A 14,198-nucleotide genomic window follows, 5' to 3' on the forward strand; every position below is an offset into this window, starting at 1 on the left:
TTAGACTTTGCACATGAGCGCATCAATTCCATTATTTATTAGTCTAAGCATGTAGCAATACTGTCTACGATCGATTAACTATATATTACTAATATAATTATTTACATTAAATAAAATAAAATTACTAAAACGGCAGGCTCGAGCTGGATGCAACTCACCCATACCTGGAGATCGTTGGAGGAGGCCTACACCTGCGGAAGAATTCTGTATTATAAGTGTATGTCATTTAGCTCATTAATATTTTGATTGGAATAATTTGTATATAGCACAAACAGTAAAGATATGTCAATATTTAAAAATATACCTTACCGTTTAATTATCATAATTTCTTAATTATTTTTGTCAAAGACAATTATTTCCTTTTTTTGTAGAACGTTAAGTGGGCTTTCCAAGAATTTGTGAAAAGTAAACACTGTTGTTTTGTTACATATGAGTTTCAAACAGAAAAGTTATATTTTTTAAAAGAATTTTTAAGTATTTTCAACACTTTAGGTTTGTATAATGACCCATACGATTTTTTTGGCGCCAATATAAAAGATTCTACATGAACACAGAATAAACACTCTAATAAAACAAACGTTTGACCATAGAATAAATAATTACATTCATACTTATAATACAGTTTATTACAAAGTATAAGTTTTTATGCGCATTTTATGTTACTATACTCATCATTGCTTGCGCAATCATTATTATTTTGATGTGTCGTAAATAAAATCTGTTATATTTAATTATTAGCAGACTTATCAATATTTATTATAAAATATGACATTATCTTTGTTTACATTTAAATGTTCGTAACAAAACACCCCGTTTCGCCCGTTATACAGGATATGTAATACAATCAGTATTTAAATTAGTCATTAGTCAGTCACTGGTCATAATGTCAACCAAACCAACAAAAGCCTCTTTACTAGTATTAGTATAGTTAACCTCTCTACAAAATTACATCAACATCGTTGCTCCGACTTTGACCCAATCTCTGCATCCTTATAGGACGTACATATTAGTCGATCACAATAACAGACATTAATTAAAACAGTTTCATTGTAGTAATATGGTTTCTTCTCCGTATTTGGTGTTAACTTAGAATTGCTTTGCGGAATATATGGAGTTACCTCATATCTCTCTGGACATTTTTCATTATGAGATTTTTAGCTATTATTAGAATGTTTTTGGCTACTTCCTTTGATTATACTTTTCTTCTATCCCCGAATATACATGTGGATATTCGGGTTTAATACTTGCTGATTACTCACTGTACGATCTGAACTGAAGTGTTTATAGAACATAACAGAAACGAGACTCCTGTACGTCAAAAATGTATTGGATTTGGACAAACTGGAGTCATAGTTTGCGTGGAGTAATTTTCTGAAACAAAACGGTACCTAGATAGTTATGTAGGGATTGCACAGATTTTCCATAATTTAAGTAACTCAGTAGAAATTTTAAAAGGCCAACAACGAACTAGCGGCATTGAGAGCATCACTTAACATTCAACCTTCAGCCCGTTTGCCCCTTGTTCTATTAAAACCACGCTTTTTCACCGACTGTTCTAGTTATCCATACAAAAATTGTTTTACTAGTCGCTTACATAAATGCAAATTAAGATATTGTTAGTGCTAAAACGTCTGGTGTGTGTGATGTCTATATGAAATATCATTGGCATAAGGCAATAATCAATATTATTAATTAATATTGAGTTGTGAATTAAAATCTCGTTGAAATATTCTTCAACGACATGATTTCTATATTACGCAGTATACATCTATATATCTTTTAGATATAACAATATAAAGGTGGTGATAAACTTTAGCATTCACTTGTAATGAGTAACTGTGCGAATTTTACTTCACAGAAAACTACGAGAACATTTTAGCGAGCATTCTAACGAGCGTTCTGGCAAGCATTGCTACCTGTTGACATTATAAGAAAATTTCTATAGTGTCCACTTCATTTTCTACTTTTCTTTTATTTTTTATATAACCCATTGGTTTTACTCATTGTATAAACGCAACACACGCAACCGTCTTCGTGAAGAATATTTTTTGACAAGAATCGACTAGACGTTCATGAAAATGTTCATAGCTATGTTTGGCTCGATGCTTGGCTCGGTTCGTTGTTCAGTTCGACAAATATAAAAACAACTCGATGTTCTGTTACAAGTGAATGCTCAAGTCTATTAGCACATTAAGATGATACCTTTAATCTTTATAAGGGTCACTATTTATAATTTTAACCCCATATATACTTACAAAACTACTATATATTTACAAAAGTGAACCATTTTTGAGTTATGATGTTTTTTACCTTTAAAAAGTATGAATTTAAATCTGATTTTTTTACTCTGATTTATAACTTATAATAAAAAAAATATACATATTAAAAAAATGCGAGACAAAAACGATTATTTATTCCACAAAAAAAAAAACAGTTAGAAATTCGTAATTCTAGAATATATATTTATCACAAGTATAACTATACATTAAACGCGAATTAAATCGATTAGTTCTATGATTTCCTCAGGTACACATGAAGGCCACTGCGGCTTTGATGAATGATCTATAAATAATAACGAGCCTTTGGAGGTTTCGACTAATACGTATTCTAGACGCCATAAATTATATTTTTTGTCTGAACCTTGATTTTATTTTTTAATTTTATGGAAATAGTTTTAACTTTATGCCAGTTTCAAGTAAAACTGAACCTTGTTAAAAGGCTCGATTTATCTTACATTAAACACTATTAATTTATGAACATTGAATGTTTATATTAACTTACGAAACATGATTTATTTTGAGCAAGATTATGTCCTTTGGGCTTTAGGTACAGCCAAAATTTCTATTACAATTCAAGCCATGTGTTTTAGAATAGCTTTTGCTACGGCTCTTTTATTAAACATAATATATATTTTTTAGCAGAAGTGTTATCCTAGTGAGTTCAGCGTGTGTGCACCAATGGACTTTCTTTAACATGTGTGCATTTAACATTCGCTCGAACGGTAAAGGAAAACATTGTGAGGAAACCGACCGGCGTGTGTCAAGCACAGGAGTCTGATCACCTACTTGCCTATTAGATTGACAAATGATGATCATGAAAATGATACAGAAATTTAAGGGCCAGACCTAAAAAGGTTTAGCGCCACAGATTGATTGATAGTATGATAAAAATGTGTGTGCGTGTACTAGCGTACACACGTAAGAAGTAAAACTTCTTTATGACCTTATTTTTCGAAAAATGATATGCAACTTTACAGTAATTGGTTAAATAAAGTTAAATTAGTTAAAGTTTAACAAAAAGCATTTATTATCATAGACATGAATACAATAATACAATTATTTCATTTTGCCTTATTACTACTAAGATTATTACAGAATTTAATTTATTGTAATATAATTATTATTATATTCATTGTATTATAAAAAACTTAAAGAATTAGTCCACAAAAAAATGATGATGTGAAATGACCATTTAGATTTTCTAGCTTACGTAACGCCGTAATAATTCGGCGGTGACCGGTTGAAAGCGAAGTTTTGATGTTTAGGAGTTCACGGCCGACCTTGGCATCAATATACAATGTTGTGTGTTTCTGTGTCACACAGTGCGCCTGCGCCGACAGGGCCGCCAACTGTCACAGATGATTTAACGATGATTTTATCGTTACATATATTCAAATTCCTTTGTAACGGATTAGATGTCATTAATCTTGAAACACAGTCATAACTTTTTGTGGTATTTTTTTCTTTATTTAGCTTAGACAAATGACATATTCCATATCTGGTTCTAGGTTCGGCTTCATGATAGGCTAATTATTAGGGGTTATCAGCCATATAAATAAAGGAGATAGCGGGGAGAGATTGTAGCGAAGATGAGAGACAAGCTTCTAATCTGTTGGAAGTATTAATATTACATATAACAACATAAACTTAATATAATCCTTATTATTTAGTACTCGATAGACAGGATATTTTTATTATCAGATCTAAAACACAATTAGATCAGCCTTAAAAATTAATTAATCCCTCCGATATAATTGTCTAAAAGTGTCTAAAAAATTTATTCAAGGGTATCGGCAATAGCAATTTACTTTTCATATTAAATTACCATAACCTTGGTTAAGACAGTTTGACGATGACCGCATCCAAAATATTAGTTACTAGTGTGCAATCTAGTGGAAATATTAAATACATTTTAATTTATTAAACATAACAGGGGCAAACGGGCAGGAGGCTCTCCTGATGTTAAGTGATATCGCCGCCCATATCGCCGATCTTTAGGCGTCGGGACGTGACGACCCCATCGCCCACTGATGAAATAACCTGTGACAGAGGTTATTTCACCAGTGCAGTCAGTCAACCCCCTTCCTAGTTGGAGTGCCATGCTGTTGCTTTCGGGCTTCAGCCAATCGGGCAGGCACGACCGGGGCAGTACCACTGTCTCACAGAAAACCGGCGTGAAGTGATGCAATTGGTTCATCTTATTGTACTCGCGTTTCGTGCAGTGAGTGAGACTCCCGGAGCCCATCAATTCCCCCCCCCCCCAGAATATGAAGATGCAGTATAAACAGAGATTACCCCAGGGGGGTACCACACGTTTCCGCTGTGGAGAATCCCCCTCTGAGCGTCCATCATCGGAACAATCAGTATTCGGTGGTGGATGCACAGGCTGCCCTTCGTATTCTGGGGTGGGCAAAAACTGCGCTAAAAACTATAGGTTTCGATCTCGGGGCAAACGGAAGAATTTACCGAAGGCATCCCCTTCCACGCTCTCAGTGGACTTTACCAATGTTAGGGGGCTCAACTCTAATCTTAACGCGGTTCACTTTCACCTCGAAACTGCGAAGCCGGCCTTATTCTTCCTTACTGAGACTCAGATATCCTCCCCGGCTGATACTTCCTACCTCTCCTACCCGGGGTACAAATTGGAACATTCATTTGTGCCGCGGGCGGGAGTTTGCGTGTACGTCAGAGAGGATATCTGTTCTCGTCGCCTCGGGTCGCTTGAAGGAAGGGACCTATCTAGCCTCTGGCTGCGCGTAGACTGCGATGACCATCCGCGATTCTACGCATGCCTGTATAGGTCCCATAGCGGAAATACCGAAACTGAGTGACTCATTGAGCACATCCAAATGGCTACAGATTCCCTGCTCGAAGGGGTTCCTACCGCTGAAATCGTGATACTTGGCGATTTTAACGCTCACCATGCCGATTGGCTGGGTTCGGAAACCACCGATCACGCGGGAAGATCCTTTCACGACTTTGCTTTAGCTTACGACCTGTCACAAATGGTCCCTGCGATTACGCGAATACCAGATGTGGATGGTCATAAACCCTCTTTGTTGGACCTTCTGCTGACCTCACATCCGGAGACCTATCAAGTCTCTGTTGACCCGCCATTGGGTTCATCGGATCATTGTGTGGTCCGGAGTACTGTGCCTACTACGCGCCCTCCTCGGCCCCGTTTTTCGGGTTGTCGTCGTATTTGGCACTATCGGTCAGCAGATTGGGATGGGATGCGGTCTTTCTTTGCGTCCTACCCTCGGGGGCCTATGTGCTTTTCGTCGGAAGCTCCAGATTCCGTCGCTGCCTCTGTCGCCGAAGTAGTTCTACAGGGCATGGAACTTTTTATTCCATTCTCTGCGGTGCCGATCGGTGGCAAGTTACAGCCCTGGTTTAAGCGTTCTTGCAAGGCGGCATCGCGTCGAAAGCGAGAATGCTTTAATGCATGGGCGGAAGCGGCGATATCTCGTGATGCCAATACCAGCGAACATAAAAAAGCATATAACTCAGGCCCAACTCCCTTCTGGGACCCGAGCCTTCTGGTCTCTCGCCAAAGCTGTACAAGGGAATTTTTGTCAGCCATCGATACCACCGCTGCACAGAGAGGATCACCACCGGCGATTTCGCGGTGTGATAACTCAATGCCGGAAATCACATTCCGGCAACGTGCTGTTCGCAGAGCACTATCTTCCTTGGACATTCATAAGTCGAGCGGGCCGGATGGTATCCCTCCAATTGTGCTGCGTACTTGTGCTCCTGAGTTGGCTCCGGTCCTGACGCGCCTTTTCCGGTACCTGTACTCGCTCGGCACTGTCCCGAAGTGCTGGAAGACCGCTTCGATACATCCGATCCCTAAAAAAGGCGATCGCTCTGATCCATCCAACTATCGCCCAATCGCAATAACCTCCTTGTTCTCCAAAATAATGGAATCCATTATTAATGGCCAGCTCTTGAGTTATCTAGAGGGCCACCAGCTGATTAGCGATTATCAGTACGGCTTTCGTCGTGGTCGTTCCGCTGGTGACCTTCTAGTATACCTTACTCATAGATGGGCAGAGGCAATTGAGTCCAAGGGGGAGGCACTAGCGGTTAGTTTGGACATAGCGAAAGCCTTCGATCGGGTGTGGCACAAAGCACTGCTCTCGAAGCTTCCAGCCTACGGGCTTCCTGAGAAATTATGCGACTGGATCTCCAGCTTTCTAGCCAATCGGAGCATCAAGGTCGTCGTCGACGGAGCATGTCCGACCTTAAACCCGTGAATGCTGGGGTCCCACAAGGCTGTGTTCTGTCCCCGACCCTGTTTCTTCTGCATATCAATGACATGTTGCAACTTAGCAACATTCATTGCTATGCGGACGACAGCACTGGGGATACTCTATACACTGGCCGGGGAGGTATTTCTCGGGCAGTTGTCGATGAGTACCGGAACAAACTTGTGTCTGAAGTCGAAACTCTTTTACGTGGAGTCTCGGACTGGGGTAGACTAAACCTAGTCCAATTTAACCCCAAGAAGACACAAGTTTGCGCGTTTTCCGCGAAAAAAATACCCTTTGTCGCTACTCCTCTTTTCGAAAACACTCTTCTTGAAGCCACAGCCAGCATCGGAATACTTGGCGTTGACATATCGAACGACGTTCAGTTTCGCGGTCATTTGGAGGGAAAGGCTAAATTAGCCTCCAAAAAGCTTGGTGTGCTCAGCAAGGCGAGACGGTACTTCACTCCGGGCCACCGCTTGCAACTCTATAAAGGGCAAATACGGCCCCACATGGAATACTGTTCTCACCTCTGGGCGGGGGCTCCCCAGTACCAGCTCCTTCCACTTGACCGTATCCAACGAAGAGCGGTTCGAATCGTCGATGACCAATCCCTCTCCGAGCGGCTCGATCCTTTGGCGTTGCGTAGAGATGTGGGGTCACTCTGCATCTTCTACCGCATTTACCATGGAGAGTGTTCAGAGGAGTTGTTCGGATTAATACCTGCAGCTGAGTTTCAGCATCGGACGTCGAGGCAAAATACAAAATTCCACCCGTATCACCTCGACATCCGACGTTCCACGACTGAGCGTTTTTCAAGGCAATTTTTGCCGCGCACCACCGCTATGTGGAACCAGCTGCCCACTGAAGTATTTCCGAACCAATTCGACTTAGGGTCCTTCAAGAAAAGAGCGTACAAATTCTTAAAAGGCCGGCAACGCACTCGCGAGCCCTCTGGCATTGAGTGTCCATGGGCGGCGGTATCACTTAACAAAAAAAAAAAAAATATTGTCTTTTAAGAATATGAGGAATTCCTGAAGGAAGTTGGAGACTTCAATCATTTGCTTGCCGTGCTTTTCGAATAGTACGTTCTTGTAGACGATTTAGCGACTAAATACTGTTATTTAAAGTAGTTATTACGCTTGTTATTAAAAAATAATAGTGCGACAACGAACGACAAATATAATTCACTTGACAAAAGACAAGAAATGTAAGCACACCAGACCCATTAAAAATTTCAAAAAATACATCAATAAATATTTAATTATTAGATAAGTCCACAGGCGCTAATTAACGATCGAAATTGCATCTAAAACTACCTTAGAATTGTAACTCATGAGAGAACCTTCCGTATGGCAAATCCCAATACATTTTTGACGTACGGGAATCAGACTTCTAATTAGAGATTAAGTATAAATATAGAAGATATTTATACTTAGTTTTATTTAGGTTAGAAGAATACTTCATGTAAGTAGAGCAAACAAAACGGTGTGCATACCTAAAAATAATATCGTAACTGGCTTACATACTTGTAATCTTCTTCTGACGTTCTAAACTAATTATCTCATTTCTACGGCAGAGAGTTCATTTTCTTTATTTATCTCAGTAAGCCGAACAAGTATCTCGGTTAAATGTTTTGTTTACTCTATAAAATAAATCAGTGACACAACAAACTTTTTTTTAGGTCTGGGCCTCCGATTTCTGTATCTGTTTCATGATCATTTGTCAATCTAATATGCAAGTAGGTGATCAGCCTCCTGTGCCTAACACACGCCGTCTACTTTTTGGGTCTAAGGCCTAATCGAGCGAATGTTAATGGCGCACATAGAAAGAAAGTCCATTGGGCCGGGGATCGAACGCTCATGGCACTAGGCCAACACTGCTCTTGCTCTATTATCCTATATACAATATTATTAATGTGTATCTGAATGAAGCCAAAAGTTCCAACCTGATTGTTTGAAAAACGTTATGCTATTTTATAGATAAAAAAATAAAAATCTTCGGAATGAATATACCAAATGTCAAAAGTTATAGAAAATAAATAAATGACTTGTCACTTGTCAGTCACTTGCATATTTTAATCTATACAAACTGAGCTAAATTATTAACAAATAAATAATATGTCTGTAGGCGGATATATCCTATACTATCAGGTGTTAGATATAAGAACGGAAAGCTTTTCGCCAAGAGGTAAAAAACAAAAAGAAAATATTTCTACTATCCAATGTTTGTATAAACTATGGCAGCTATATTTGAATCTATTTTCATCCTGTTGCTGGCAATGGTTGGCATGACATTGGTTTAGTTGGCGCCTTTTGTGACGTCACAATTGTTTCGCACAGTGGTTCTGTTGAATGATGTGTTTGTATTGTGAAAACCTCGTAATGTGAAAAAATGCCGTAATTGATAAGATATTGTTATTTTATAATAGCTATTTTTCTATAAAGATTCTACACACGAGATTGTGGAAGGCGAATATTCAAAAATACATACGCTTCACAAGCCTGACGGCCGGCTAATGGAGAGGAGAGGCATCAAAAAAATAAGTATACTAGTGTAACCGACTCTCTACCTTTCGAGCGTTCCAATATAATCCTGGCAGTGCAGCGGTGGATTGTTCTAACCTTTAAAGGAGAGTTCATAAGGAACAGATACAGAAATCTTCTAAGACCATGGGTATCACTGAAGTGCTTTTTTCTAAGCTTGATTTGGAGGATTGTCCTCGCCTTCCAATAATATTAAAATATATACGGTATTGTGTTTAAGCACATATATTATTTTAATTAAAATTACTTTTTAAATAAATAGTTACGCTTCATAAAGTAAATAAAGTAAAATATATAGCAATTAAATTCTAAGTGCAAATATAAATGTTTGTAGCTTACGATATACTTTCTAAGTGGAAGTCTACAAAGTGTCTACGACGTAGACTCCATTTTATGTTTCTGTAAGCTTTCTTTAGATATTGTTTATTTTATTTTGGTCTTATTAATGGTAACTGCAATGATAAAAGAAAACATTTTTTTTTAAATTAACTTGTACATTTAGCCATGAATCGATATAAAAATACGTGATGTGTTCAGTATAAAGTTCAGTTCATTATCTCTCTTTCGTTATGACAAAGCAAAGTCAAAAATCATTTATTCTTATAGGTAACACAATGTACCCTTATGATTCTCAAATCAAGGGCGTAAAACGGAAGAGAAGAACTGGCAATAAACACTCCGCCACTCTTTTTAATCGCCAAGTTTTTTTTGTATTACACAACGCTTGTAAGGAGCTGCAACCATAACACCATGTTCCACATGACAGCAGCAGGAGGCATGGTGAAATAGGAGCACGCACTTACATTCTCGTGGGAACAACACGCAAATACATAGTCAAAAATAACTAACATCACCGAATACACGAATTCAAGTACGACCAGTCACCACTAGTAGCACCCGTTCACGAGTATCACGCATGGCCAGCCATCGGCCCAATCGCCATATTTTAGGGAGAGAGACAACCCGACGCATGACCACAACTGGAATTCGTTTGCTAAACGTTTTTCATTTATTATTAAGATATAATGGAAGCTCCTTACGAGTATCTTGTCAAACAAAGTAAGTATAAAAGCGGCGAAGTATTCAATGTACACTTACATATAGTTTTTTGAGGTTCATAATATGACCTAAATAAACATACACAAATACATTTCATTTAAAATAACAAAAACACACACAAATAATTCAGTTTTAGCTTTGAATTTACTTCAGATGAACTGTATTCTAAGACATCTTTGTTTTTTATTTGATCTTTTAGTTTGCTAAATACAGCCTTAAGGCCTTCCTAAAGATCGGTCGTTGGCCGTACCAAGACGTGCCATGTTCGTGCAACCACAGTGCATGCAGCCTTAATCGACTATCACAGATTATCGTCAATAAAATGCCAAACGTAAACATCCGTGCGTATTTCAAAAAATGTCCCATTTATGTCTTGACGTCACGCAAAATTTATCAAAAAATTATCCAATGATTATATCAAACGCAATTAATAATTTTGTTTGGCTAAGGGATTGTGTTTATTAAAACTTAGCGATTAATCTAATTAGATAAAATAAAATGTGAATTCACTACCACTACCACAGCTGCCCATTGAGATATTTCCGAACCAATTCGAGTTAGAGTCCTTCAAGAAAAGAGCGTACCAATTCTCAAAGGCCTGGCAATGCTCTCGCCCTCTAACATTGAGAGTGTTCACGCGGCGGTATCACTTAACATCAGGTAAGCCTCCTGGTAAAGCCCGGGGGTAAACCCTTTAAGTTAGATTAAAAGACCCAACTCAAAAAAAATTACATATCGTGTGAGTACACTTGTGGCAAATTAAATATAACAAATTTGGTAAAAAAAAACACCTACTTATTTTCAGCAGACGCAGCCGCGTGCTTGTGGAGATGAGGTATAAATAGGAAAGAGTCTATGACCTCATGAAACGCAAATAGATCTTATTACTTGCAATCGGATTGCGTTTATTTGCGATATTTGGCAGATGCATTGAATGTAACAATTGAACTTGGCGGATATTGACGTGACTCACAATTCAACGAAATTTCAAGGGCCTGTAAAGGTGACGTGTATCAAACACTAGGGCTGGCGAAGAGAGCTATTCTACTTTAGTGTGATTTTAATATTAAGTAATATAAATTGAAATACTTATACAAAAACAAATGAGCAGTGTTGGCCTAATGGCTTCAACTTGCGACTCTAATCCCTGAGGTCGTAGGTTCGATCGTGGCTCTATACTAATGAATTTTCCTTCTACGTGTGCATTGAACGCTGAAGGAAACCAACGCGAGGAAACCGACTTGCCTCAGACCTAAGAAGTCGACGGTGTGTGTGAGGCATAGGCCAATACATTGACAAATGATCATGAAACATACACAGAAATCTGAGGCCTTTATTAATTTTATTTATATAGAAACAAAAAGTGTCTCTTTATGGAAAAATAATGGTTTTCTTGTAAGACTAGTACTTATATATGCTACTCCGATGTGCCAAAGAGAAAGATATCGGGGCCGCCTAGAGCGTTTGTGATGAAGTTGTTTGATTGTTTTCTTCCATCCATGTTACAATTTAGAAGTTCAACCATATAAATTATGCAAAATAAATTCAGTAGTAATTATTTATAGCAGTTATTAATAAATTTATCAATACTTATAGAAAGCTGTATGCTACGCCGTAGGATCTAATTAGTAAATTTGTTCAATCTGAACTGCTGAAACAATACATATTAAAGCCATTCGCATCTATTTTTCAATAAAAACATAACTCCAAGTCTCTAAAATAGAGATATTAATAATAAATATAAGGATTTCTAACCTAACCTAACCTAATTTATTCAGTCCCTACTTAATGGACCTTCTGACTTAAGTTATTACGTAATTGGCTAACCTAACAACATATTATAGTGATCATATCTTTCTTAAAAATCTTTTATGTTTTAAAGAGATATCTTGACTTGTTGATTGAATTAGGGCTTCTAGTTTTATCCATAATAAAGGCGAAGTTCATCTTTTTGGAAACATTCTACATAAAATAATATTTATATATTATCTTCATTAAAAGTGTTTATTTTGTTACAGATGAACAGGAAAGAGTACAGAAGAAAACGTTTGTTAACTGGATCAATTCACACTTATCGAAGGTATTATTTTACAACAGGCTACATAATTTTAATCCATAATCTTTCCAAGCATACATTTCTTTGCTATGTACAGCTACACATAATTAAGAATAACAGCTCCGTGGCTTAGTCACATAAAACTTGTAATCACAAGCCCGGGTCTAGAAAGAAATATAATTGTCGGGTACAACAAGGTTGGTAAACAAATGCGTATTGATTGACTGTTTCATTATATCTGAAGTCTATGCCTGCCAGTATTTAATTTTCTTTCCAAGGAGAATGTATCGCGTATTGAATGCCCCTAGTAAATAGATTAGGAGTTTTAACTTATATATTTACACAATACATTAGTTGTTATGCATGCGTTTTGCTATAGAGTTTTCAATTGATATTTTATTTGACAGAGAATACCTCCCTTGCGAATCGACGACCTTATCTACGACTTACGAGATGGAACCAAACTATTGGCGTTGTTGGAAGTTTTGTCTGGCGAGAAATTGGTAAGTAAACTGTATTTATATTACTGTTTCTATAATAATTTTACGCGAACATACGTCTGCCCTATAACCCATTATAGGACTTTAAACAACGAGATTATTAATTCTCAATAGGCAAGCACAAGCATCCAACGGCACTACACATCAAAATACACACACAAAATTTATGCTCCATAATCTTTAGTTTCTTTCTTGGAAAAGTTGTATCAGAGAGCCAACTATAGTTGAAATGGACAATGATATTATATTTCGATACCGGGAAATTTTAATTAAATTTAACAAATTTTAAAGTTTTATTAGGAAACCAACTTCATTTTGAAGTGATTTTCCTAGACGTCATGGTTGACAGTCTGTCTTTTTCTTTCACTGTAGGAATACGTAATCAAAGATTATCGCATTTGAAAGAACGAAAGAAGAGAAAGAAAAAACGTTATTGCACAAAATAAAAAAGGTTGTATATTAAAAAAAACACTTTTTGAACGGATTGAAGCTATGTATTATTATTAAAAACTTATAATTATTTACATAATTCTAAATTTTAAATTTTTTAATTCCGACGTTTCGCGTGCTTTTTTATAATAATACATAGCTTCAATCCGTTCAAAAAGTGTTTTTCTTAATGTGTAACAGTTATGTTAACAAAAGACAAAGGTTGTATAGTTAAAAAATAAAGTGCACTAGCCCCCACACTGGGATTCCCTATGTCGTGGGCAACTAGTCTCTTCCTACTCATCTGACGTAATAATAATTTTAATTAGTAATACATTCTCACATACAAACTACTTATAATATAATGAAACTACTGTTGCATAAGAAGGATACATTCGGTGTCAGTATAGGACAGGTTTAGAAGATGTTGCTTACGATTGTTGGTGAATGTATAACTGATAGTAGAAAGTGGTTAAAGATGAGAAGGCCTCTGAAAGAGTAAAAGCTTTGGGCGAAGCGAGCTTTTCGTTGTGTTTGATGTGGTGTGGTTTGTGTTTGTTTCCACAATATGGGCATACATTTCGTGTAGTCTAAGTGTTAGAAGTTTTGTTTCATAGATCATTTTGAAGTTGGGCAGCATGTTTTCATATATATTAAGAATGATTTATGATATTAGTTACGTATAATATTAATATTATATTTATAAAGCGTTCTAGAGCTATAAACACAAATGTTGATCTATATTCTAGCGTTACAGCGATCGGCTTACATAAATCTGATCGTGGTTTATTGGATTTCACTAAAACTAGACTCAAGATTACGACGTTAATTTTTTATGACTTCTGCATTTCATAATTGAATAAAGATTAGCTTAAAATTGTACTTAACGGAAATCATCGGTGAAGGATAATTATAATTGGATTTAATTGAATGCAATAATGTTTTCGTCACGATACCTAGATTCATGTGGCTTCTATTTGTAATACTAATAATTATTTAAAGAGATAATTAAATTACTGATGAAAAGATTTTGGTATGTTTCTAACGAATTAATTTAAAAACAGTAGACATGTATC

General features: G+C 36.9%; 1 protein-coding gene across 6 annotated transcripts in view; it reads left to right on the forward strand.

Annotated features, from left to right (window-relative positions):
• LOC123709073 (nesprin-1) overlaps positions 1-14,198 on the forward strand; it is a 137,996-nt gene that overhangs the window by 35,239 nt on the left and 88,559 nt on the right. For all 6 annotated transcript variants that reach the window (XM_045660175.1, XM_045660172.1, XM_045660174.1 and 3 more), the window contains 2 exons: positions 12,156-12,217; positions 12,601-12,696. In XM_045660175.1, coding sequence (XP_045516131.1) covers positions 12,156-12,217; positions 12,601-12,696 — 158 coding nt within the window. The remainder of the gene's footprint in view (positions 1-12,155; positions 12,218-12,600; positions 12,697-14,198) is intronic.

Source organism: Pieris brassicae, chromosome 4 (assembly GCF_905147105.1).
Source record: "Pieris brassicae chromosome 4, ilPieBrab1.1, whole genome shotgun sequence".
Taxonomy (NCBI): domain Eukaryota; kingdom Metazoa; phylum Arthropoda; class Insecta; order Lepidoptera; family Pieridae; genus Pieris; species Pieris brassicae.